Below are 27,759 nucleotides of genomic sequence, written 5' to 3'. Positions count from 1 at the left end.
TTCAGAGACTTTTTTATTATGCAAAAGAACTAACCAAAATCAAGACTTTTCCTTCGTATCTCCAAGCCTCACATACAGCTCATGGAAAGTGCAGTCTGTAGTTCTGTTAGTTATTTTGTTCTGAGTTGCACCTCTCAAACTGCCCTCATGAATAAAACGCTACTACTTCACGAACGAACAGATTCGAGTGTAAGGTGATGCTGAAAACATACTGCACGGGGTTTGCCATATTCCCATGACTCAATACATTGTCACAGATTTTCTCAAATTTAAGACCATTTTTTAAATTTTAAAAAAAGCTCCAGAAGTTTAATGAAAGAAGCAACTATTTCTGAGGAGAAACACAGACTGTAGGAGAACATTTTCAAAGCTTTTAATGGATCATAATTCAGTAAAAACACACCAAAGTTGATACACAAAGTCACAGAATATCTCCACTTAGAAGGGACCCATAAGGATCATAGAGTCCAACTCCATGCTCCTTGCAGGAGCGTAACTGTACATAACTTTACATAACCGTAAGAGATTTCAGTTTGCTTTTAAATAATCTTAAAACTTTTACTTAGGGCAATAAATAGGAACAATTAATGCAGAATTAAGGAAATGTGCAGAGCAAGTAGATATCAAAGCCGTTGCCCAATGAATCTGCTGAATCTCTTTCGACCCAAGGCTTCGAATTTCAATTTTTAGTAGTGGATTCCAATAAGTCTTTTGCTTCATTTATTTTTGTTGCTAAGTAAGGCGATCCACCTGAGAAGAAAAAGAGAAAAGGAATACCATTTACACATCAGTATTAAGTACTGAACTATTACAGTTGCAGCATCTCCTTAGTACTCATTTTTATTAACTCTGCCTTCCTAAACAGATTCTTTTCATACAACTGAAGTAAACTAATTGATAAGGAAACATGAGAACTGATAAAAAAAACTTGCAATCAAAACTGAAGCCACTGAAGAATGATGCTGAATACTTTGTCTCAGAGAGAAGACTGAAATCGGAAATCACTTTACATCGGTGTGATTTAGACTTGCAGTGCAATGTTGCTGCAAATGTATGCAAGTCAGCAGCCTAGAACACTCATCCAAAGCTAATAGCCATTATTTCCATCCACCCCAAAAGCTAAGAGGTAAAATTTCATAAATAATTTTGACAAAGAATCATTAAATGTGTACACATGCACATATACACACCAAGTCTCTCCTGTGCTTGATGCCTGAAATTACCAGCCAGAAACCATCACATTAAAGTTATTTAAACATGGTACACCTTCTAACTTCTAGTCCTGAACGCTGTCATTGCTTTACGCTCCATCTAACAATCTGATTACAGTTCAGCAGTCTTTTTGTGTTTGTTTTTTTTCACTCTCCCCTTGAGTGCCAAAAGCATCTGCCTACAGTCAGCAAAACAACATTATAAGGTCTGTATCAATAACTTACTCCTTACTATAATACACCTGTACTTTTTACAGGAAAATATGATTCCAGTAGTACTGTGCACTAAACAGCCTTTTCCAAGGCATGCATCTGTTCAATCCTAACTTTTCATTCATCATTTCATTCATTCTATTCAATTAATCAGAAAAGATAATGATAGAAGAAACATGCAGAAATAGTTGTAGATACATGTGGCAAGGCTTGCCTAAAGAACTCAACAGAACAGTCCTGCAAGAAGCCAAATCATTATGAAGTAATTTAATTGCATAATAAAACAGCTGGGAAAACTAACGGAGTTCTCTTGTTCATGTTTTGGGTTGTTAGAATGTAGCCTTATTGGGTAAGACACCAAAGGAAAGTGAGGTGGGGCAGGAGGAAGAACTGGCAACTGGAAAATCAAGTTATTTTTTCCTTTTTTTAAGCCAATTCACTTTTTATACAGGAATAGGACTTACTACATTGAGCATTTCTTTCAAAAAGTAGACAAGAAGATTAAAGAAACAGTAAAGATTAAAAAGGGCAGTAAACAATGTATCTTAACTAATTTTTAAATTTGGTTTGATTTTTCTACCTGTCTAGAATGTAGGATCTTAAAGTAAATTCAAATCTGCTGGAAGTATTTTCACTACATTTATATTCTTAAGTGCCATATTAATTTTGTAGCCCTTCAATGAGAGAAAATTCAGTCTCATGATTGCCTAAGTGTTTGTTTGTAATTAGAGCAAGTTGAAAAGGCTTCTCTCTTCCTCTTTTTCTGTGAGAAAATATTCTTTCATAAAATCAGTAACTGATAAATTAACATACAATGTATCAACATAAAAACACTTTTAAAACTGAACTACATAAAGGTTAATAAGCAACCATTTTAGTAGTGCTCACTGGGGATGTTACAATGCAAACTTCTATATCTTTCTTATTTATTTCTTTCTAACAATTCTCTCTTCAGTGTTTGGGGTCTCAGACAATACATGTAACCTTTAAAATCTGTTATTATTGTCTTTTCTTCTATCAACTCAATTTGGCAAAATCTTATTTTAAAATATCATTCTAACACTGAACATTATTTTTAAAAGCACATCTGTGCTACTCACAGCCAGAAGGAATCAAGACACACACACAAGCAAACAAGTCTCTCTGTGGTGCCACATGTTCAAGATTACTCCAGGCCCTGGCTCTGCAGCTGAAGACATTACACAAGATTTTTTCCTACAGCCATGCCAGAGCTGCAGGGGCAGCAGAGAAGCACAAATCCCTTCAACTGGTGTTCCTACTGAGAAAATGCTCCATCTTAATAGCACAAAGGAGGACTCGCTACATCCATCCAAACCTACACTATGCCCAGCTGCAGGTGCATTACAGCTGTAATTACGGGTCATTAAAATGTACCATCTTCGTAACAGGAACTGCCTATTTAGGCCTACTCAACATCCACACGGAGATTCATAGTTCTGGCTCACGTCTCTAAGTGCTGCTACAATAAACTTAGAGGTTCATTATCAAAAAATGTTGACCTAATAGGTACTCTAGTGGTTAAGAGGCCTCTTAGCATCATAATATATTGGAAACACAGAAGATAATTTCTTTTATATGCCTGTGCAGCTTATACATTATAAAAAGTGTAAAAAATGGACATGTGAAATTGAATAAGCAGGACAACTTTAGAATTAAACTGAGGGGTAAAGACCGCAAAGCAAAGCATCCACTAAACACTTCCCATGGCCAGTGGTCACAGTTATTTTTTCATTTTCTTAAAACGGGCTGCTGGCAGGGAGCCCTGTAATTTTGTCAGAAAGATATAAAAACCTCCTGATTTCCCCTTTTGACTTCTGCAATACAGTGCAACTCTTTACCATCTGTTATTGTAAAGTAGAAACAGCAATGAACATATGGGCTTTCTTCCTCAACCAGCTGTAGTTAAAAGTTATAATAACAGCCTTTCTGTAAGATAAATTTACATTAAAATCCTGGCCAGTAAAGCAACAGTGCCCAACTTTACGTTTTTTCCAAGTGAATTCCAGGAAGTCTGAAATTCATCAAGGATGTACTTAGTGACTGCAGAACATTTCCCCACAGAAAATTACTTTCATACATGTGACTGGTCCATCTCAGTTCAAAACAGGAATATCAGTTTAACAAAAAAAATGCTATAGCTAATTTTTTCTTTATTTTTTTAATAAGTTTTTTTCTTGAAGTGTGGAACACTGCTCCCTGAGCTCATAATTTAAACTGAAGCAGCACTAATCTAGAAAACAACCTTAAAGAAAGATGAGTAAAACTATGGTTCATAAAGCTTAGTTTACCTGAGAGGAGACACACAGAAGCTCAAGTCTGTAAATAAACATCACAAATTTGCATTCAGTGTGCTCATCTATATAATCAGTAAACTTAAAAGATCTCATTTAAGCCTCTTCCTTTCCAGCTTTGATTAAGAAAAATAAGAATTATTTACCTTTATCAGGATGATTCAAAATCATGATTTTTCTATGGGCTGTTCTGATTTTGGCCTTGCCAGCAGACGGACTGCAAAAATAAATTGAAGTGCTTACCATAAATGCCACCGCACTCAGGCTATAAATTAACAGTTTATACTTGCTTAAAAAAAATTAAAACTTGAGATTTTCACCATCTTGTGGACAAAACATAAAACTGCAACTTTCAGGAAGTAACAACAACAAAGGCCTCTAAGACATACCGAGAAGGACATTTTAAAAAAGCCTGTGTATTTGACATATACAAATATCTTTCAGGATTTTTTTGAACTCATTAGGTCCACCCATTTAAAATAAAAAAATCTGGGGAAACGAAGCAAAGCAAAGAAAACATCCAGCAGCTCTAGGGTGTATCTAGCTGGTTATTTTTATCATTAAATGCAGAAAATACATTTCTTTTTCCTGCTAGAAAATAAGTATTTATATGACTAGTGACAAAACAGCAGATATTTAATATTATCACATTTTGTTCTACTGTAAATATTTTTATAGCTGTTACAAATAACTATTCTTTCTGCTCAGGCCTGAAAAAAACCCCTCTATTTGTTATTTTTCTTAAGCTGTTCAATGCGTTACATTCAGGGACCCACTGATTTATAAGTGCTACATAATGTGGCTTCCTTCAATGACAGATGCATAAAATATGTGCTTTCCCTAAACTAAACTTGTACCTTGCCAGACAAATAACCACTTATGGATGCCGTATGCCAACACAGTAAGGCTATTGTATGCAAAAGGACAGTTTGAATGGTTTAGTTTTTCATAATTTGTTAGCATGCAGAAACGAAGCAGTGTTTTCTACTTCAGGTGACTTCTTAATCAGTGATGAATCAATTAATTAATCTTTTTGTAGATACAGTTTGAATGCAAGGTATCAGGCTAACTACATTCCCAAGGTAAACAAGCTCTAATTATTATTCTGTCATGGGGAAATTAGGGTATGTTGCAAAAATAGTCCATAGAACTGCATAAGAAAAGAATACTTAAAAGGAACAGAAAGTAACTCAGAAAATAAGGACTAAACAGAAGGTAAAAGGCCTTGAACTATGTAACTACAAAAAATAATGATGGCAAAAAAAATCATCCATATTTTGTTTCATAAAGCTGTTGCTCAATAACAAAAAGACCAGCTGATATAACACATTTTGAAATTCAAATGGCCAAAGTCTGTGTGTACAAAAGCTGCAGTTACTTTAGAAAATCATGTAGTTCTGCTCCGAGAAGCATCTGCGAAAACAAAGTTTTACATCAAATTTGCTTAGTTTATGAGATATTGCATATCCCACAGTCAGACTGGTCTCTAAAGATTCTTAATTAAAAAAGTCTTCAAAGTCAAAATTCTGGTTTTGCTGACCTGGTACAGCCTTGTGTGTTAAAACAACATCACGTTGCCTTCTAACACCACTGACTTTCCTCTGATCGAAATGCCTGTCACCTTGTTGGGACCAGCAAGTATGCTGGAGGTCAGGACTGATGTTCAGGAGGACCTGGAGAGGCTGCAGGAATGGGCTGACAGGAACCCTTCATGGAATTCAAGGACAGATGTAGAGCCCAGCATCTGGGAAGGAAGAGCCCTGCGAAGAACTACAGGCTGGAGAGCGGCTCTGCGGAAAGGGAGTTGGGGCACAGCAAGAACAAGAGCCAGCAGTGTCCCCAGGCAGTGGAGGACAACAGCCTCCCAGGCAGTATGAACAGAAGCATGATCACTAGGTATACAGAAGCAGCTATTCACGTCTACTCTGTCAGGACATCGGGCTTGTTAAGCGTGGGGAAGCGAGGGCTGCTCAGGGACTTCTCACACCAGCCTCCCAGTATCCAGAGGGAGGTCATAAAGCGCAGGAGTTCAGGCTGTTCACAGTTATGCATGATGAGAGGGTGAGAGAAAAATGGGCAAAAAATGAAGAGAGAGGTGCAGGCTGAGCATAACACTATTTTGCCCTGAAGGCATTCCGGCAGTGACACAGGTTGCCCAGAAAGGTTGTGCATTCTCTGTCCTTGGGAGTCTTCCAGACCCCCTGGATAAAGTCCGGAGCAACCTGCTCTGACCCAACTGGTGACCAGCAGCAGGTACAACTAGAGAACTCCTGAGGTCCTCCCAACTTGACCAACTTGAGTCACCTTATGATCACATAATACCCCTGTGCAGTAAGCTGTGTTTAAAAATGAAGAAAAAGAAATTAAAAACAAACAAACCAACAGAACCCAAAGCCACAAAATAAATACATTTGTGCTTGTACTATGTTTTTTAATGTAACAGCCTAATTGTTGTTGTTCTGCCATTTGTTTTAAAATAATAACTTAAACATTGTTAAATAGTTCATATATATATATATTTCATACATTAACAATTAAATATCTCCCATGGAATGAAACAGAGTGCATCTTCTTATGGAGGAGATGGTATAATGAAGAAAAGTTCAGTCATCTTTATCTACAATTTTAATTTATGATTTTTCAGGCATATTTTCTAAATTCAGAAGTTCAGTGTTAGGAATTTGATAGCTGTAAACCACGATACTCAGGACAACCACATTTTGCTAGCATCTATTTTGTTTAATGCTTGGAAAACGGTCCTAACATTTTCACCTCCCGTGTCATCTCAGATATTCTACCATCTCTCCCATCAGCAGTTCCTTCTGCAGAGTACATAGTTGTTAATATTATTGCTGTGTTTATACTGAATTTCAGTAATCAGTGCTGCTTCACTACAACTCATGCAAGAACAATAAAATTTAAAAGTAGTCAATATTTCCAATGCAGAATATTTTGTAGCTTTGGATATCTTTTACATAGTCAGAAAACGCACATGTATGTTTCTACCAAAAGTCCTGCAATGTTACAAGACAGTCATAAGAGAATAACATTTGGAATGTATAAAGAGCCAATATACTTGAAATGTAAAAGCTACCATTAAATGCTCACCTTTATCATGGCTTGTATTTATTACTTATACTGCCCATGTACACTCAGCACTTGAAATAACAAAGATAGTCTTTGCCTCAAAATCTAATATGACTTGGAAATGATGACACAGAAGACAAGCGTTCCAATAATAAGACTTGGGCCTAGACAGATCTAGTTTGTGAATTTGTGCACACCCTGGCATTTTCTGTAACACTTTAAAACTCGCTTGCCTTTTTTTTTTGGTGGTATTTTTACATACATAATACAGTAAGCAGTGAGTCAAAACTGATCTAGAAAAAAGTGTGTTTAAACAATGTGAAAATTTCCTATGAAGTTGTTAGCCATGCTTCTACACGATAAAATGCTCAATCCTTTAAACATTAAGAACCCTCCTCAAATCTGATTAAGTTTTGATATTTGCAAGACTCAGTGCAAACACACAAGCAGTGTCACTGTTCCCAGTACAGACTCAAGCTATTAAAATTAAAAAGGACTGATTTCAGATGTGATGAAACTTCAGACATGTACATCATCAGCGTCCACGCTAAGCACAGCCACAGTAAACACACTTTTAATGAGGTACCATGTGCTACTCCGGAACATCACTGAATTTGTCCTTATAAAGTGAAAATGTTAATACATTATCAAACTTAAAGGCCAACGAAAATGCTTCTGAAGAGGATTCCTATAAATTTCTTCTTCAGAGCTTCAGTGTGCAAGCATGAAATATTTCAAACAAATGTAACGTTTTACTTTGCATTTTTTAAAAATAAATGCTAAATCTACATAATTCCCATTATGTTAGAAGTAAACACAATTAGCACACTGAATAAGACTTTAAGTCCCAGTTTTCACCATCTGAAATAATTTCTACTGGAGATAATTAAAATCATCTAATCTTTTTTTGGGGGGCTTTGACCCTAAATTTCTGAAGTGGTCTAAACCACAAACAAGAAATCTGCTATCTAAGGGCTGATCTGGAACGTCCTCAGAGTTACCACCTGCTTTACAGAAAACACTAAATTGTGTCCTACCATCAGCCATCCAAATGTTTTGAAAAAAATCCACTAGAAAAAAACATTGACTACTCAGTCTGTAAAACATCTTCCATTCCTACTCTAAATCTAAATAGCAAGTCTTTCGAGGTATTTTTATTTGGAATATGCCACAACTTTTTAAATCCAAACAAATCAGAGTGGAGAAAGTAAAAAATACTGTTACTGACTTATGAGAAAAATGAGCAAAATTGATTTGGTTTCCTTCTTTATTAATATAATCTATGATATTACTTATCTCAAGGGGTTTTTTTGAGACCAGGCATGTGATCACATTAATTAGCACAGTATGTGCTATCCTGATTATTTCTAGAGAACCATTTCTCCACTGCAATATGTTACCATGCCTTCAAACCAAACACAAGTTGCATCTTTTATTAGCATTTTATTGTTTGCTTTTTAGCTTAAGCGGAATATTAGAATGGTTTATAAGTCATTAGAAGTCTTTTAAAAAAAAATTACGATTTTGGCAAGAGTATTCTGTGTCCTCACAACATGAATTTTCTTTATTCAATACTTCCCAAACAAAAACATACTAATGCAACACACCTACCTTACACCTAAAATAAGACTGGCTTCTCGCCTACTCATTTTCTGCTCAAATCCTCCTTTATAGTACAATGAAAGACTCTAAAAAGAAGAATGGGAAAACAAGCAATAATTAGTCCCATGTACAAGGTGCCAGGACCTAAATCGTATTTATATGACCTTATTCAGAGCATTACATTCATCTATAATTTATTTTGAAGGCATAGAATGACTACAAACGAGATAACACGAAAGGACTTCTCCTGAGTGTTAACACGTACAAAAATCCAACTTAAAAATAACTATGTTTTTACAGTCTTCTACTGCTAATAAGAAATATTAATAGCTACAACCATTAAAATCCTGCCTTCAGGCAAAACGGCTTCAGAATCAAAGTACATGCTAGCACAGAGTGGTACAGTGAGTGTGTTGGATAGAGCAGGGGAGGGAAAGGGGGAAACTTGTTCAGAACAGTTTTGGTACCATCTCAAAGGAAAATGGCAGAAGTCATAATACTTGAAATCCAAGGAATTATGCACAATCACTCTGAAGTCCAGGTATTACAAAGGAAGTAAGTAAAGAACAATACTAGGATAAGAATAGGTTTTGTCCTGGTTTTGACTGGCATAGAATCAGTTTTGTTCTCAGAAAGTTAAATTTCTAAGTAACTGCACTTTTCAGTAGCTTAAGCATTAAGTTTAGTGTGGGTATAAAAGTGGTAAGACATTCTGGTTTAGTTTTGTAATCAGCAATGGGATGTTGATTCTGTGGAACCCAAGGATTTTTGCATTTTCAAAGTACCCAAGTGCATAATGCGGCAAGGAGCAGATCTTGGACAGCTGACCCAAACTGACCAAAGAAAGTACTCCATACCATAAACATCATGCTCCCTACACAAGCAAGACTCTTCCTCAGTATAGCCCTTTTTCTCATGGCTGCCATCCCTCAAGAACCTGTTCACTGTCCTGCTTCAAGTCCAGCTGCTGTTTCAAGTCCAGTTCTAATTTTCGTGATCTCTGTGTGGTGGCTGTGACATTAGCGGCTGGCAGCGCATGCCATCAGGCGATCACTGCTTGTAGTGCCTGTTCTGTGACTGGGCTAAACATCTTTATAAAGTATATCTTGTGTATTATTATTATTAATAATAGTTTCATTAAAACTATTTATATTTCAATCTTCCAGTCTTCTTTTCCATTCTTGATTCCCAGCTGGGGGCATGGAAGAAAGAAGGAGAAAGAACTAGTGCCCATCGTTTAGCTGCTAGTGGTGGGGGAGGTTAAACGGGGCCACTTTTCCCCTCAAGTAAAAATATGCCCAGCCCTTAATAAAACACTTTTCTCACTAAATATATTCATTCATATTCAGTGAGAATTTTGCCTTATGTTTACACAAACTCTCTCTTCTGTAATTTCAAAAGCATTAAAGCATTTAAAGGGCTCTGTCTCCAATAGCTAAGCAAAGCCTTTAATTGAGCGTAGGAGCAACATTCACCCAAAACAGTGCTTCTGAAATACTTCACCTATTGCTACCATGAAGCCACACACAGTCACAGAAAAGAATTATTTGTTGTGCTGCTATGATCTGAAAGTAATTTTATATTTCTTCTTCCAACCCCACACCATCCACAAAATAACCACCACTGAAACACTACAGGTATCAAAGCTAAACCAACTGTGGACATGTCATGCCTACAACAAAAGTCTGTTGAGGAACTGCTGCTATAGCTACAGGGCAACGGAAAACAGGTCTCGTGAAGTGCACGCTGACATTAGAGAGTAGAGTATGTAACAATAAGGGAACACAAAGGGCTTCTCCAGTCCTCTGAGAGGAAATGATGCTAATGGTTTAATGGCCACTAGGCAACACCATTAAGGAGGCAGAACTGCACAGAAATTTCCAGTGATGCCAAACAATTTCTACAGCCAGGAGAAAAAAAGCACTCTTGAATACCCTCTGAAAGATTTTCCAAGGTTTCTCACAAAGCAGCTTAGGTGCAGATGGATTTCTGAAAAGGTTAATCCTTCTCTGCACTTCAACCCTGGCACCCAACTCTAATACAAGAGGACACTGGTTCACTATTCATGTAGACAAGAGCAATAGTTGAATTATCTCTAATGCAGCTCGACTCTGTTCTTGGTAGGTTTAATCTAAATTGCTATTTGAAATAAGAGAATAGGGAGGGATGACTATAGGCTTAAATTCAGAAATATTTTTTCATGTTTTTAAAGCCTACTTCCTTGACACCGTTCTAACCTCAGGAAGCCTTGATTCAGTTCAATTCCAATCATAAAAGAAAGAAATTCTATTGCCTGTATACTTTGGCACATAAGCAAAGCCAGTTTGTTGAATTGATCGTCAAGTAAACAACATTTCCTTCTCAGAAGTGAAGCATGTGGCAAGAATAATCAATTCTTAAAATAAGATTTCAATCTGAAACAAAATTTAAAGCAAAAGAAAATTAGACATAAAGGCCATTTTTCCCATAGGTTAGAATAAGGGGAAAAACATTGAGTCTTCTCTTAAGGAAACACCTTGGCAAATTTCTAGTTCCCCAAAGAAAAATCTTGGCATACAATTCAAATTAAAGCATTTATTTTGTACTTGTAAATGGCAACAATGAAATGAAATAATGCTTGGATATTCTTCCTGTTATGAGAACCCCTTGATGAGCAGGCAGTTCTAGACACTTGAATATTCATTAACCCTGGCTACTGCAAACAAATTCTACACTCGAAAAAAAAATCATTGAAATGAGATCTCTGCTTTTTCATTTTATTTGGGGTGGGGGGAGAGGCTACCATTTAATTTATTAAATTTCCTTGCATCCTCTTACTGTTCAGCAATTTATACAAGCAAATTCTGCTTCCTGAACAAATGTTATCGGAGGGAACAGAAAAAAGCTTTATTTGCTCTGCAAATGTCTATTCACTCTTGCAAATTTTCACAAAAGCAGTCAGCTAAGAAAATCCAATCCATTTTGACCGTGACATCTTCAAGATACTTTTCCTGGCACAGCACAGGAAAAGCATAAATATTGTTTCCAAGCCAGGTAAACAGACATCCAAAACCCCATAACTGAGACCATATATCATATTATAACAAGTAGTGAATTTCTCTGAAAACTGGTAGTGTTGTTCCACTACCAATACAGTCCTCCAAAGAAAAGGTAACAAACACTGAAAGGAAAATAAATATATATATACACACACACAAAATACTGGAAGGAAAAAAATCCAATAATGAACTATTAAGAAGCTGTGTTATAATATAACCTGCAATTTTCTAAGATCAAAACTTTAACTTCCTTAACTCCAGTTAGATAAAAGTTTACAAAAGGGACTGCAAATTGCATTATTCTCTAGAAGTTACATTTTCAACGAAGGACAAGAAAGATGGTTGCTACCCTTACCTCTCAATTCAGAACTCTCCGAGTTTAAGCAGACCCAATAAGGGAAACAGTGCAAAAATCTCTAATTAAGTCCTATAGAAGACACATTTTTTCTGGAACACAGAATTTTCAGGATTGTGTGATCTGAGTATTTGACAGTTCATTTTGCCTGGAATTGGTATTTCTAGCTTCAATATCTTCTGGTTTTCAACCTTCAATATCACTGATTCAACAAACAAAGGTAATGAATGCTATTGAAATACTTTCTTTTTTGATTTCACATTTTAATGAATTTTATCATTAAAAACATTAAGGTCTGTCTGAGGAAGAAAAGCCAAATGTCTACTTAGTGTTACGCACCTCCTACTGGCAACAGACTCTTGCCACCTCACACAGAAATAAAGCAGTGTCACCAGCATTTGTGACACCAGTAACAAAACTAGGCTCAAACTAAAGAAGCACTTCTCTGGAAACAAGCATTATGATTTGCCATAGAGGGCAAACTACAATTGTTCCCTCTTCTGTCTTTCTCCACTGAAAAAAAAGAGTTCATAGAAATCTTCAGGACTTATTTATAGCAGCATTAACACTTCATATTTAAGGAGATACATTTAACTGCAGTAACTTAAAAGTTAAACGACAGGTAGAAATTCAGAATAAAACATAACACATCTACCTGCCTTTACTTACTATTTTTGACTAAAAGATGAGTACAGCTGTTGATTGTGCACCTCTTTTATTCAGGCAAGTAAATAGAAAGTGTCCAATATTCAAGATACAGCAAGCAGGCATTTTAAATGATTGCTTCATAATTGCTCAACTTAACCTTACCCAAGTCATTTACTAGTGAGTAGAATGAAAGGATAAACAGCATCTGGATTACCCTGCATGACGGCAACCAATGTGAATTGTGATTTCTATTGAAAACCGGGGAGGGAAGAATTGCAAACGGAGGAAGGGTGAGTGGGGGCTTACAGAGAGTAAAAAGTAGCTTTTAAACAGGCAGCTGCTTCAGTTGCTCACAAAAAAGGAGGAATGAGGGACATGGTTTGATTCTGGAAAGCTAAAGTGAGCATCAAAAATTATAGAGATGAAGTTCAGCACCAGGGAACACCACATGAAACCAACAAAGTAACACTAAGACTAGACACTAAGTGTCATGAGATGCTGTTCTCAGCAAGCATAGCTACAAGTACTAACTGCTTGATTTCCTTTGTCAGCATGGTTTAGAGGGCAATATGCATAAGAAATGTGATCGAAGTGTATCATAGCATCATAGAATAGTTTGGGTTGGAAGGGACCTTAAAGATCATCCAGTTCCAAACCCCCTGCCATGGGCAGGGACACCTCCCACCAGACCAGGCTGCCCAAGGCCCCATCCAACCCAGCCTTGAACAAGTCCAGGGACAGGGCAGCCACAGCTTCCCTGGGAAACCTGTTCCAGTGCCTCACCACTCTCACGGTGAAGAAATTCTTCCTTATGTCTAGTCTAAATCTGCTCCTCCCCAATTTACACCCATTGCGCCTAGTCTTATCACTACAAGCCTTTGTGAAGAGTCCCTCTCCAGCTTTCCTGTAGGCCCCTTCTTGGAGCCACAGATTATACTCAGCAGCTTCAAATTTCCCAAACAAATTCATGTAAAGCCACTAAAATAAGAACTCTGGACAACATGCAGTTACATAGTATCTTTGTACCTAATGTTTTCTCTGTTGTTTTAAAGAAAAATTATAAATAGGAAATAATTAATGGTTAAGGGGAGAAGAAAAAATACTTGGAAAAAATACAATCCAATAAAGTAGTAGCTGCAGAGTAGCTAAGAATAATCTTGGCTGAGGGGTATACAAAAGTATACAAAAGTCTTAAATTTGCACTATGATTGTTGAAGAAAAATATTATCATTACCCTCACAAATGTAAAGCTGGCAAGTATGTACAGTTAGAGGCAAAGCAGAAGAGACAGCTTTTACTGTTTTCAGCAAATCTCGTGTTACACTGAAAACTTGTATTTTCAAGTTCAGAAACAGAGTAAGAGAAGAGAGATACTCTAATGGAGATTCACACACAACTCCAAGATGTAAGGCAGGATGTGAAAGCGAACAGAGGATACAGCTCCAGGGACTAGAAACGCTGAGAATACAGAAGCTCCAGTGTTGCTCTTTATGGTTGTTCATGAATTCTGCCTGACTGTGAAAGTTACTGTGGTAAAAATGAGATATGCCTGTAATGAGCTTGGCTCAGCCAGTATGCCAGTACTGAGGGGTACAGTTTCCTAGGAACAGACACCTCTCCGTGCAGTAGCATGTCATATTTCAACGTGTTAAAAACAGTCCTTACCTGCTTTTTTATGTGACCGTGTCTGAATTTATATCTTCTAGCCTGTATCTACAAATGGGCAGACGAAATGCTGGAGTAAAATTGTTGGGGAGAGAGAGAGCAGACTGAAGCACTCCCTCAGAAGCCACATGCCCTTATTGTTAGCTATTTCTGAGCAAGCCTGTGTGTCAGACTGTATCCACAGCACATGAAAGCAATTTAATTCACAGTACCTGAAGTGTCCTCTGCCGTTTTGGCAGGTAACTTGGGTATCTGTCAAAAAATTATTTTGAAAAGGAAAAAAAATGCTGTTGGTCTCACAGCAACAATGCAGCAGAGGGGCAGAGATCAAAAACTGATCCAGGAGCACCATTTCTGGATAGCAGATATCACAATTAAGAACAAGATCATTCCCATCAAGATGGGAATCATATTCCTACCACTGTTGATGATGTTCACAGACTACAAACTCCAGAAGAATGTAGTTATCTACCTCTTTGGGAACTACTTTAATCAAGCAGGAATGGAACATATTTATTTATTTACCAGAGGACAGTGTAACCACTGAAGCAAAAAGCAAATGCTCTTGAATATTCCCTACATATGCTCCTCTCACAATACTCTACCTCTTAATTTTTTACCTCATTATTATATTTTTAAATATGTAGGGTGAAACAAAGAACCAAAGCTTATTTAAAAGTTCGAATTAGCCAGGGAAGAAAAAAAAATCACATGTGAACAAGAAAACAAGCATCACTATGGAAACCTTTCCTAGATGTTTATCAATTTGTCCTCTTGTTTGTCTTCTTGATTTTTAACACTGTATCTGAAAGAATTACTAAATTCTTTGATTTTTAGCTTCTTGATATTAAACCTTATGTCATTACTTTGTAATCTCTAGGAGTTAGCCATCTTCTCACAGTGTACTTCAACAATTTCTTGTAAACTTACTAGCAAAGAGTTCTGAAACATTGAAACATAGAATCATAGAACCACTAGGCTGGAAAGAACCCACCGGATCATCGAGTCCAACCATTCTCATCAATCACTAAACCACGCCCCTCAGCACCTCAACCACCTCCCTGGGCAGCCTGTTCCAGTGCCCAATGACCCTTTCTGTGAAATACTTTTTCCTGATGTCCAGCCTGAGCCTTCCCCGGCAGAGCTTGAGGCCCGTCCCCCTTGTCCTGTCCCCTGTCACTTGGGGGAAGAAGCGAGCTCCCTGCTCTTCACAACCTCCTTTCAGGTAGTTGTAGAGAGCAATAAGGTCTCCCCTCAGCCTCCCCTTCTCCAGGCTAAACAATCCCAGCTCTCTCAGCTGTTCCTCATAAGGCCTGTTCTCCAGCCCTCTCACCAGCTTTGTTGCTCTTCTCTGGACACGCTCCAGAGCCTCAACATCCTTCTTGTGGTGAGGGGCCCAGAGCTGAACACAGGATTCGAGGTGTGGACTCACCAGTGCCAGGTACAGAGGAAGAATAACCACCCTGAATATGCTGGTCACGCCACTAAACATGGAACATTACTAGGAAAATGACAACTGCTTACCAAACTCACAAACATCATCTGATATAGCTTCATATAGAGGGACTTAAAATACACCAGACAATATTCCAGAACAGCCACACAAAGGAGTACCCTCGAAAAAAATAACCTAACCGGCACTTACCATATTAAATATAAAATGTCTCTAAATACTCGAAAATACAAAATTATACATTTAGTATAAAGTAACCTGCAAACTTACAGAAGTTGAAATCCTCTTTGCTGTCTCTGTAATTGCCTGTTCCAATGGTTTCCAAAGGTGGAAAGCATAACGACCTGAAAAAGTTTGAAGTTAAATGAAATTATAACCAACAATCACTAAAAGGAAAAAAAAAAAAAAGTCTCCAACTTATGTTCACCAGCTTACAGTAGAAAGAAATCTGTTTTAAAAAAAATAAAAATCCTTCCTTGCTAATCATTTGGTCTCATTTATTTGCTGTGCAGCGCCACTGCACCTTACCACTTCTCAAGGAATTCCCTCAACAGCCATTTTTGGATCCTGCCCAGCCAGAGTCCCACAGCAAACTTGCTGTGGTTTACATTTTTTGATCTTTGTACTATTGGAGGAAGCAGGGGGAGAAGTTTAATATACTTCATCTAAAAAACCTAGTTGTGGACTGCAAAGATCCATTGTGTTTGCTCACAAAATAAACAGATTTAAATGCATTTTAATATGATGAATGAAGATATCTGCCTTGTGAACTTTAAGAAAAAGGGCAGTATGAAACATTAGCCTTGGATATGAAACATTAGCTTTGGATATACATTATTTATTAAATTCTGTTCAAAGGTTATGTCTTCAGAAAAAAGCAATCCATGTACTACATGTTTCTTGCTGTGATGTTGTACACTTAATCATACATTTTGTAGGTACTGCATTTTTTATTTTCTTACAAAGAGAGGATCATCTGGGATTCAGAGCCATTCAACTCCCCACCAGCAGTGAATGTCTACAAGTAGGTAAGGCAAGAGGAGACTCTATTAGACTGTGTCCTTAGGAGCACAAAGCAAGTCTAATGAACTCCAGAATCAAGATTTGTCCCACATTATGGGAGGATTTTCCCTGTTAAGTCCCATCTCCCCAGTTTGTTTTGATTAACTATTCATTAGCAATGTAACTATTACACACAATAGAGAAAGTTTTATAAAATATGGCTCTGCTTCATTCAAACATCATCGTGCTTTCGTTCTTATAACACACAATGTATCTCTAGGTTATTAGTCATCTCAACCTGTGCCTATGTTAACACAGAAGTTAAAACCAATGTTAGCATAACTGCTATCTTAATGCCTTCTGTTACCACTTCTTTGGTGACTGTCAATTTAATTCTCCAGCTCAATCAGCAAAAGAAATTCTGACAGCATTCCTCTTCTGCTTATATAACAACACATGGATAAACCAGCTGCTTAATGGGTGTACATCACCAAAGATGTTGCCTTTTGTTCTCCTAATCAAAAAAGCAATATACTTGTACCCACTAAACACCTGCTGGGTGCAACTTTTTCATCTACTGTATCTGTTCTTGGTGTACACATTTGCACATTGCTGACCATAGTTGCTTTTACATGCTGAAAATAATGGAAATTGATTTGTGTATTTCAAAACCAGAACAGACCACAGTGAACTAGTCTGAGTAAGCCAGAGCGTAAATCATATTAAGCTCATGCCCTGCATTCAGACTAGAACATATTTTTCATAAGATTACACGGTTCAGATGCAATGAGTTCAGGTAACAAACAATGTACTATGGGAACAGTTTAATATGATGAATCACTGTTGCCACTAAAACCTTCTATTTTTCTCTATCTGAATTTGTAAAGCATCAACTTCATGTCGCAAGATCCTGCTGTACTCTTCTGTACTGACGAGCCTCTACCTTGCAATGTGTTATTTAAAGAGACAAAGTAAACTCTTCACTTCGCATCTTGCAGACAAAAAGCAGACAGAACCTTCTATCCAGCTGTGGCTTTTAAAAAATAATTTTGTAAAATGCATCAAGGATTTTGAAGAGACAGGAACTACAACTGTACACAATTCTTCACAGCACTCTCAAGCAGCCTTTCCACTTTCCACTGTTTAAATCCATAAAAAACTCCATTAAGTCTTTTGGAAACAGGAGCTGACAAGTGTCAATTCCAAATTCAGCTGGTAATTTAGCTTACCTGCAAATGCAACAGTTGCAATGCCCAGTCCAACTGCTATCATAGTTCCGGCCTAAAGCAGAATAAAAGCAATCAGAATAACATGCAAATTCTAATTTGAAATATATGCACTTTAACAGTGAGTATTTCTTGTCTGACTTGGATATTTCATGTCTAATTTATATGGAAGATAAAAGAAGTTCTGTATTCCAACAGCTATGTTAGATTCTCTAGTTCAGCCCCACTAATCCATGCCAATGCATCAAGTTTAACTTGGAATCATCTTTAGTCAATCAGTGAACAAACACTGACTAAGCAGCTCACAGTATGTAAAGATAAAATCACAAGGCTAACAGTCATTCAGGATTAGTGGAAATTATTTGTGCAGACTAGCTCAACACACTCTGAAACAATGCTTGCCATAACAGAAAGTACTGGCTTATTACAAAAACTTCAAGAGCTTAAAAAAAAATTCCAACATGACACTGCTTGAAAAGGACACTGGAATATTAACTTAAATACTGTACTTTAGGTTCATCCAACTAAGAAAGAGTCCTGATCCCGGGCACTGGGACTCCTGACACTCCTTCAAAGGACTCAGCCCTACCCCACAGCTACAACCACAAAAGCGCATTAGTGTCTTCCATCTTTCACACGTTGACTCACAGATGCCCCAATAAAGACATAAATCCCAGTAATCTCTTTTCATTATGTAGTCTCAAGTCACTGGCTGGACTCTACCTTGTAACATAGAAATCTGTAAACAGACGAGCTTCTGATAAATTTCAGGAGTCACTTATTATAGGCTAAAATTTGCTTTAAGCCTGATTGGACTCTGGAACCAAGTGCACAAAAAGACCTGAATATCTGATTTAGGCAACAGTAACATTCAACTTCTGCTAACTCAAACTCCCCAGTTAGGTGTATTTTCCTACACAGTACTTAAAGAAAGACAGGCATCTCAAGGACAATAAGAACTCTCTCCATGTTGAGCAACCTGCTGAAAGACACGTAGCAAACCTTGGAGACTGACTTCTAAAATGTTCACAGAATTCAGGAAGGGAAATTGTGAGCATTGCAAGTATGTGCGTGTTGGGGGGCACCTATCCACTTCTGAAAAGCCCACATATAATCTTTGAAACAAATGAAATAGTCATCTGTGGCACTACCTGTCTTTTCATACAATAGTTAATAATGACTTGAACTTTGTCCCAGCAGATATGAGAAATCAGGTATGGTTGGTTTAGCTTGAATTCAGCAGACATGAGAAATCAGGTATGGTTGGTTTAGTTTGAATTCAAAAAATAACTACAGTGAAACCAGTTTTATCACCTCCTATATATTACTTACTTCTTTATTTATCCAATAATTGGTTTATATATTTTCTACCAACAAGCCTGAGAGCAGGACCTAAAGACCAAATTCCAGTGCAAGTGCCCCAATAACTATATTGGGAGCCAAGATATCTTTGCTACTACAGTTACTGGGACTAAACTTCTCTGCCTTTGGTTGTATTCCATCTCATCTTTAGGCAGAAATGGAGCAGGGGAAGAGGTGGAAAATACTGGTTTTAAAGCCTTCTAGAGGTGGCTTAGTAGGGGCTACAACACAGGTCAACAACTTCCATAGAATCATAGAATAACCAGGTTGGAAGAGACCCACCGGATCATCGAGTCCAACCATTCCTAACAAACACTAAACCATGCCCCTTAGCACCTCGTCCACCCGTGCCTTAAACACCTCCAGGGAAGGTGAATCAACCACCAACCTGGGCAGCCTGTTCCAGTGCCCAATGACCCTTTCCATGAAATATTTTTTCCTAATGTCCAGCCTAAACCTCCCCTGGCGGAGCTTGAGGCCATTCCCTCTTGTCCTGTCCCCTGGCACTTGGGAGAAGAGGCCAGCACCCTCCTCTCTACAACCTCATTTCAGGTAGTTATAGAGAGCAATGAGGTCACCCCTCAGCCTCCTCTTCTCCAGGCTAAACAACCCCAGCTCTCTCAGCCGCTCCTCATAAGGCCTGTTCTCCAGCCCCCTCACCAGCTTTGTTGCTCTCCTCTGGACTCGCTCCAGAGCCTCAACATCCTTCTTGTGGTGAGGGGCCCAGAACTGAACACAGGATTCAAGGAGCGGTCTCACCAGTGCCGAGTACAGAGGGAGAATAACCTCCCTGGACCTGCTGGTCACGCCATTTCTGATACAAGCCAAGATGCCATTGGCCTTCTTGGCCACCTGGGCACACTGCTGGCTTATGGTCAGTCGGCTGTCAACCAACACCCCCAGGTCCTTCTCCTCCCGGCAGCTTTCTAGACAGACTTCTCCTAGTCTGTAGCACTGCACAGGGTTGTTGTGCCCCAAGTGCAGGACCCGGCATTTGGCCTTGTTAAACCTCATGCCATTGGACTCTGCCCAGCGGTCCAGCCTGTTTAGATCCCTTTGCAGAGCCTCCCGACCCTCCAGCAGATCGACACTTCCACCCAGCTTAGTGTCGTCCGCAAACTTGCTAAGGGTGCATTCGATGCCTTCATCCAGGTCATTGATAAAGACATTGAACAGGGCTGGACCCAGCACTGAGCCCTGGGGAACCCCACTTGTCACTGGCCTCCAGCTGGATTTCACACCATTTCCCACCACTCTCTGGGCCCGGCCAGCCAACCAGTTTTCCACCCAGGAGAGTGTGCGCCTGTCCAGGCCAGAGGCTGACAGTTTCTCAAGCAGAACGCTGTGAGAAACTGTGTCAAAGGCTTTACTGAAGTCCAGGAAGACCATATCCACAGCCTTCCCCTCATCCAGCAGCCGAGTCACTTTGTCATAGAAGGCGATCAGGTTAGTTTGGCAAGACCTGCCTTTTGTGAACCCATGTTGACTGGGCCTGATCACCCGGTTCTCTTGCATGTGCTTCATGATAGCACTCAAGATCACCTGCTCCATGACTTTCCCTGGCACTGAGGTCAGATTGACAGGCCTGTAGTTTCCTGGGTCCTCCCTGCGACCCTTTCCCAGCAAACTGGCTGCTGTACAAGGTGAAGGCATTGATAGCACGCCCAGTAGCTTCTATGGCATCCGCAATTGCCGCCTGTAGTATTAAGCTCAGCTCAGAAACAGTGGGAGCCTGCTCTGAGCTCATCTATGCAAAGCTATTCCCATCTAGATTTTGCATCCTACATTTTTTAGTGAAGTACCTACTTCCTACCTACCAGGATGGGGCTATCCTAACTACTTACATAACATAATACTGCAGTTCCTTAGAGGTTTTCAGTAGAAAAAAAAAAGAAACTCCGTAAACATACTGAAAATGAAGCTTCAGAGTAAAGACTAGAGGAATTTTGGCCTAAAAATCTGACACTCAATCCCATTTTTGTAACCTAACACTTTCATCTCAGTGTAGTCTTCAGTCTCAATACTAGCATTCATTTCTGAATGTAAAAATAATGTAGCAGTTTTATGTTTGTTGTTCCTTTCAGTTCCGCAAAATTTCCCTTCATCTTTAGACCATGAAAAAATATAAGTATGTTACCTTAAATGGTAGAGAATATAAACCAGCAAAGCATACTGTTCATCTCCTCACTAAACTAGAACTCTTCCATTTCTTCTCACAAATCAGTTTTCCAAGGCTCTCAATATTCAAAACCTTCTAAAAAAAATACTTCTTATTCCTGTTTCAACACCAACCAGAAATAGCCACAACATTTCTGAAAATATCATAACCCTATAAATATTCTATATTATTCTATTCTGTGGTTTGTGACCATGGGTTTATATTCAATAGACTTTCCCTGACTAGTCCAGAGTGACAGTGAGAATCTTTTACTAAATGGTTACAGTCGATTAAGAACTCAACAATGGATGAAATAAATCACACTGGGGAAAAAAAATAAATATTTATTAGCTTGTGCATGCCCATATTAAGTTATACTTGCCTTGCCACCAGAAAGTCGTTTAAGTCAGCAGTTCACAACAAAGTATGCAGGTTACAACAAGGTGTTAGCAACAGACACTAAGACCAAGCACAGGCAGGCTAATAAATAATACCTGTATTCTGTCAGTTCAGTGCAGAAATAGCTTAAGTGGGTTTGTACAATAGTCTGGGAACACAACGTAGAGACCCCTGAGGGCTTTTGATAGAACCAGCCATGTCCACTGGGATGCATTATTTCAGTCTCACTGGAAAGCACGAGCAGTTAGTGGAAAGCTAGTGGAAAACAGAGGGTAAAAAAGCAGCATGGCAGCAGCTCTGGAATAGAAGCAGTAGGCAGGATCAACAGAAATATGAAGACAAGCCAGAAAATCAGGTAAAAGCAACGGGAACCTCTAGCCAGAAAGGCATGAAAGACAGCCCACGTTTTCACATGAGGTACGACCACGAGAAAAGTTACCTTGGTTCAAGGTAATTCACCTTATTTTTATTAGCAGGCTAGAGAAAAGTCACTTGCTGCTTATTAGCCAAGAAATGGTGACCTGTCATGTCCAAGCACCTTGAACATTTGTTATGATGTGAACGCATCCTAACTATGCATATACAATAAAACTTGAACTTGAATCAATGTAAGAAAGATAGCACGGTTTGCCTTTTACTGACCCTGTCTGCCTCATAAAATTAGTGGAAACGTCAAGTATTAACCAGTAAGTTCTTTAAATCCAGCTCGACTCAGTTTCCTTTTCCATGCTTACTTAACTCAGTTGATTATTTAGAAGAATTAGTCAAGGTCAGGCTGGTGCTTTGAAATGAAGAATATATCCAAAGCTTTAATTAAATGCACTGCTTTCATATCAATATTAAATGAAAGCAACTCACTATCATTGTGGAAAGCATCAGTTCATTTACAGCATACTAATGCAACTACCACTACAACCATTTTTGTCTCCTATTGCTTGAAAATGTATTTTCTTTCACTCATGAAGGCTGAAAACACCCAAATAAATACTTACTGACTTTCAGTTATGACAGAATTGACCTTCCCATCTCAAATACAAGCCGTTAAGAAATTTTGAAGATGTAGGTTTGAAGTCAAAGCATTCCATTAAGATCCAAGAGGGAAAAATAAAGAAATAAAATATTTAAAAGTAACATCTGTCCCTTTCTTTACTCAATGAATCAGCTCCCAAAAGTCAGTCATTAACCCTATGCTATTCTGCTGATCTCAGCATTTTTATTTTAATATGTAGTCAGCTTGCAGTAACAAAACCTCCTAGATTCAGAAAACAATAAAACAAAATTTTGCTAAATCTGCAAAACCTCATTTAAAAAAAAAAAATCTTTTCAGAAACATGTGTCTGAGTTCCCAAAGTGCTTGGCAAACAAAAGAGGATAAAGCATATTAATTAACATATGTTTACAGGCATACATCACATACTGCTAGCATACAGCAATCGGAGGCCTAATCCTTTAAAATGTAATTTTCCAATAGCCTTTATTTTTTAGTAGAACAGGGAAGAATGAGGTATTCTTTCTGCAAATTTCTAATTCACAGTCCCTGTCGACTTAACCATACTAACAAAAATGTAGTGAGTTCTGTAATCCCCAACACTGCAGCTTCTCCTTCCATGAAGTAGAAAAAAAGTTAAACATAAATATAAAATAATTTCAAATGCATGTTTTAACATTTCAGTGCAACATCTCACAACAGACCACAAGAACTACCTTTGCAAATGTTAAAACATTCCTGCTGACACAGAATTTGTGTTTTACATGTTGGTTCTTCAAACACAATCAGCGAAAACATCTTCTTAGTCAAATAGCAAACATTTTGCCCTTCTCACAACTAGTTCTCAGACACTTAGCACAAGCACTACTGTCATTTGCCTTAAAAAGCCACAGTGCAATGGAATAAAAAGCACAGAGAAAAATAATCATTTGTTCCGATAGATTGGACAGCATTTTGTTATTAGTCCATGCTTAATCATGAATCAGTAAAATAGAAAGTCTATATACACTTACACTGCAATAAATACACATGTGTAAACTGCTTGCTTAACTAAAAACTTCTGGTTTAGGAAGGTTTGGGTTTGTTGCTTTTTTAAGTGCTGTATGCCGCTAAGAAGAAGGATGCACCAGTGTATTAATCAAGTGTGCAAAAACATTTCTGGAACTACTTTTTCCCTGGTATGGTATGGAATCTAGTATAAGGCTTCTATTGGTCAGAAGAGTGGCTACTGTAGCTTATTGTAAGACTGTTTCGAGGCAAACCCCTTAATTCATTCTAAATGGAGAATAGATACATTCTCAAGTAGGATTATACTATAAATTATCAGCAACAGATTTGATTTCATCATCTAACATTTTCCTTCCAGTCTTATCTTCCTATAAAATCGAATTTATTTTCCAATACTGGATTAAAAGTAATTACAGCTAGATCCTGTTCTCCATACTTGCCCAGGCCTCACTGACAGTTTGTGTTAGTTATTTTACAGCAGTTTTTTTGGTTTATATATAAAACCATGCCTCAAGTTTCTGATTTTTCATAGTTTTTCACAGGCAACGGTACCTGAGCAACAGATTCACTAACAGAAGCATTACCACAAGACACTTACATCAGTCTTCTTGAGTATGTATTAATTAACAAAGGCATCTTGTGGGTATCTTTGAGGGCAGACTCTTTTTGCTTCTGTGGTTTTTCTGTTGCTCCAAATCATGAATGCTTTTGTAGAACCGGTAGGGTAAAAGTGACAAAGACCAAGTGACTACTGCTGGCATCCACAACATCTTACAATCAAGACTCAAGGTGGGATATTGAGCAGAGCTCCTTCAGCCCAGAGAGATGGGTGCTGTTGTCAGACTTTGCTTCTACTACTCTTTTCTTCCACTGTGGCAAGAAAGTCTTGTTAATGCTGTACATCAGAGAAACACATGTACATCACTATAGCCGGTCTTGCTATTTCTCTGTGGCAAAATATTAGAATTTGGTTATATGCAACTTGACCTCCTTTTTAATTCCTTAGCTGGGAATCCAATAAACAAGGGTACTGTCCACTTCCTACACAATATCACCTAGAGAAACTCCGACATAGCTTCTGCCAACCATGTACTAACTGTTTACAGTGCATATATGCCTGAAAAACACGGTATTCTCCACTGAAAGGCCTGGCTAAATAATAAATTTTGATAGAAAATGGCAGCAAAAAACTTGAAAAAACTTACCACAGTCTCTGGACCTTAGAAAGAACTTAACAAAACAACTCACACCAACAAAGCAAGCCATACTGATGCCAGATGCATTTTTTTATCCCAAAGAGGTAAGAAGACACAAGGAGTCCACAAAATCATCAGGAACCCCTCTGCTAGCATTCCATAGGGAGAGTACATAGACATGACAACACCAAGTTTCTAAGTAAACTTTTTACACAGCTTGCTGTTAACTACATAGAAAGACTTCCCTGGGGAGAAAAAAAAGAGTCCTAGACTGTAGTAACAACAAATAAACAGCTTATAGAGAACTATGATTTTTAAGCTTTATTTTTCCAGAAGATAAATGTTGTAGAGGCAACAACGTGCACACAGGGAAATATGGCAAATACCTATTTAAAGCCGTTTTAAAAATCTGAGACCTTCATCATGCAGCACTTTGGGCAGTGATCGATATATTTTCCCCATTTTTTTTCCAAAGAGAACTCACTGCCCCCACAAATGAGTCAAAGCGACCAGAACAAGAGAGTTGGGATCAAGCTCCAGTTCCTTCCCCTCTGGAGCACAGGACACCTGGGAGGCACTGTGCCTCTGTTCCTGACCCATCTAGCCCCTCCTACATGATGAAATGTCAGAGAAGAGTTACTTTGCTGAGCCATAGAGTCATTAAGGTCAGGAAAGGTCTCTAAGATCAACCAGTCCAACTGCCAAGCCAGTACTATGATGCTTATTAAACCACATCTCAAAGTGCCATGTCTAACATTGTTTCTGAACACCTCCAGGGAGGGTGACTTCACCACTTCCCTGTGAAGTCCCTTCCTAATACCAAACCTAAACCTCCCATGGCGCAATTTGAGGTCGTTTGAGGTGTTTGAGGCTAGGTTGGATGGGGCCTTAGGCAGCCTTATCCAGTGGGAGGTGTCCCTGCCCATCACAAGGAGGTTAGAACTGGATGGGCTTTAAGTTTCCTTCCAACTAAAATTATTCTATGATTCTAGGATTTCCTCTTGTCCTACCACTTGTTACTTGGGAGAAGAGACCAACTTCTGCCTCACTACCTCCTTTCAGGTAGCTGAAGAGAGCCATGCCCACTCAGCCTCTGCTTCCTCAGACTTAACTACCCCAGCTCCCTCAGCTGCTCATCCTAAGGCTTGTGCTCCAGACCCTTCACCAGCTTTGTTGCCCTTCTTTGGACACACTCTAGCACCTTGATGTCTTGTAGTGAGGAGCCCCTAACTGAACACAGCCTTGAAGGTGTGAACTGGATGCATTTGAGATGCTGGGATAGCGCTGGAGGGGTGTTCAGAGTGGAGAAAGCTAAGCCTGGTGCAGTTGCCTCCAACCTAAACCCCTCCTGGAGCAACTCTGAGCCTATTTCACAGAATCACAGAATTACAGAATCATAGAATAGTTTGGGTTGGAAGTGACCTTAAAGATCATCCAGTTCCAAACCCCCTGCCATGGGCAGGGACACCTCCCACTAGACCAGGCTGCCCAAGGCCCCATTCAGCCTGGCCTTGACACCTCCAAGGATGGCGCAGCCACAACTTCCCTGGGCAATCTGTGCCAGTGCCTCATCACTCTCATGGTGAAGAAATTCTTCCTTACGTAAAGCCTAAAGCTACCCCTCTCCAGTTTATAACCATTGTCCCTAGTCCTATCACAACAAGCCTTTGTGAACAGTCCCTCTCCAGCTTTCTTGCAGGCCCTTTTCAGGTACTGGAAGGTTGCTATAAGACCCTGGAGCCTTCTCTTCTCCAGGCTGAACAACCGCAACTCACTCAGCCTGTCCTCATATGGGAGGTGCTCCAGCCCTTACTCATCTTTGTAGCCCCCTCTGGACCGGTTCCAACAGCTCCACATCCTTTTTATGTTGGGGAATCCAGAACTGGGCACAGTACTCCAGATGAGGTCTCACAAGAGAGGAATAGAGGGGCAGAATCACCTCCCTCGACCTGCTGGCCACGCTTCTTTTGATGCAGCCCAGGACACAGTTGGCCTTCTTGGCTGCGAGCACACACTGCCGGCTCATCTCGAGCTCCTCACCGCTCAGCACCCCCAAGTCCTTCTCTGCAGGGCAGCTCTCAATCACATCATCCCCCGTCGTGTACTGAAAATGGGGATCGCCCCGGCCCAGGTGCAGGACCGTGCACTTGGCCCTGTTGAACCTCATGAGGTTCTCACAGCCCCACTTCTCCAGCCTGCCCAGCCCCTCTGGACGCCATCCCGTCCCCCTTCCCGTCCCGGAGCTTCTAGCGCCACCGACACCCCCTCAGACAGGGGTACGGACGGCCTGGCCCTGTCCCCGCCGTTCTCGCCGGCCCCACCGCGCAGGGGTGTGGGAACAGCCCGCCCCGCCGCCCCGCTCACCGGGCCCCTCTCCGGCTCGGCGCCCGCAGGGGCCCTGATGTACTCGGCGTGGCGCAGGCCCTCGGGCCGCCCCGCCGCTCCCTCCATGCGGCGACGGAACGCGCGGCGCCCCAACCGCAGCCACGGAACCGCCGCGCGCCGCCCCCATCGCTGCGTCACCGCAACGCGCAGCGACGGCCGCGGCGGCGGGGAAGGAGGAGGGGGAGGTCACAGAAACGTGGGGTCGGAGTCAGAAAATGCCGTAAGCACAGAAAACAGGGAATCGCAGAATCAGAGGATCAGGGAGTCAGACAATCACAGAGTCCGAAAAATCTCCTAATCAGAGAATCACAGAACCAGAAAATATCATAATCACAGAATCAGAGAATCTCAGAGAATCAGAAAACATCAGAATCACAGAATCAGAAAATATCATAATAAAAATAATAAAATAATCATAAAATCAGAAAATATAATCAGAGAATCACATAAT

At 39.5% G+C, this 27,759-nt stretch overlaps 1 protein-coding gene across 2 annotated transcripts; it reads right to left on the bottom strand.

The window, feature by feature from the left end:
- Positions 1–357: 357 nt before the first annotated feature.
- Positions 358–27,425, bottom strand: DNAJC15 (DnaJ heat shock protein family (Hsp40) member C15). Of its 2 annotated transcripts, none has more exons than XM_069881025.1 (6): positions 27,288–27,425; positions 17,816–17,867; positions 15,855–15,928; positions 8,435–8,511; positions 3,883–3,953; positions 358–750 (listed from the first exon to the last, which is right to left on the bottom strand). In XM_069881025.1, exons 1-6 carry the CDS (start codon positions 27,372–27,374, stop codon positions 680–682), a joined length of 432 nt encoding a protein of 143 aa, XP_069737126.1. In that variant the 5' UTR covers positions 27,375–27,425; the 3' UTR covers positions 358–679. The 2 variants fall into 2 exon arrangements, with proteins under 2 accessions (XP_069737126.1, XP_069737133.1); XM_069881032.1 differs by lacking the exon at positions 27,288–27,425 and adding an exon at positions 22,724–22,815.
- Between the last annotated feature and the right edge of the window lie 334 nt (positions 27,426–27,759).

This window comes from Phaenicophaeus curvirostris, chromosome 1 (assembly GCF_032191515.1).
Source record: "Phaenicophaeus curvirostris isolate KB17595 chromosome 1, BPBGC_Pcur_1.0, whole genome shotgun sequence".
Lineage (NCBI taxonomy): Eukaryota > Metazoa > Chordata > Aves > Cuculiformes > Cuculidae > Phaenicophaeus > Phaenicophaeus curvirostris.
The sequence above is the reverse complement of the archived record's forward strand: the minus strand, read 5'-3'. Positions and strand labels throughout refer to the sequence as shown.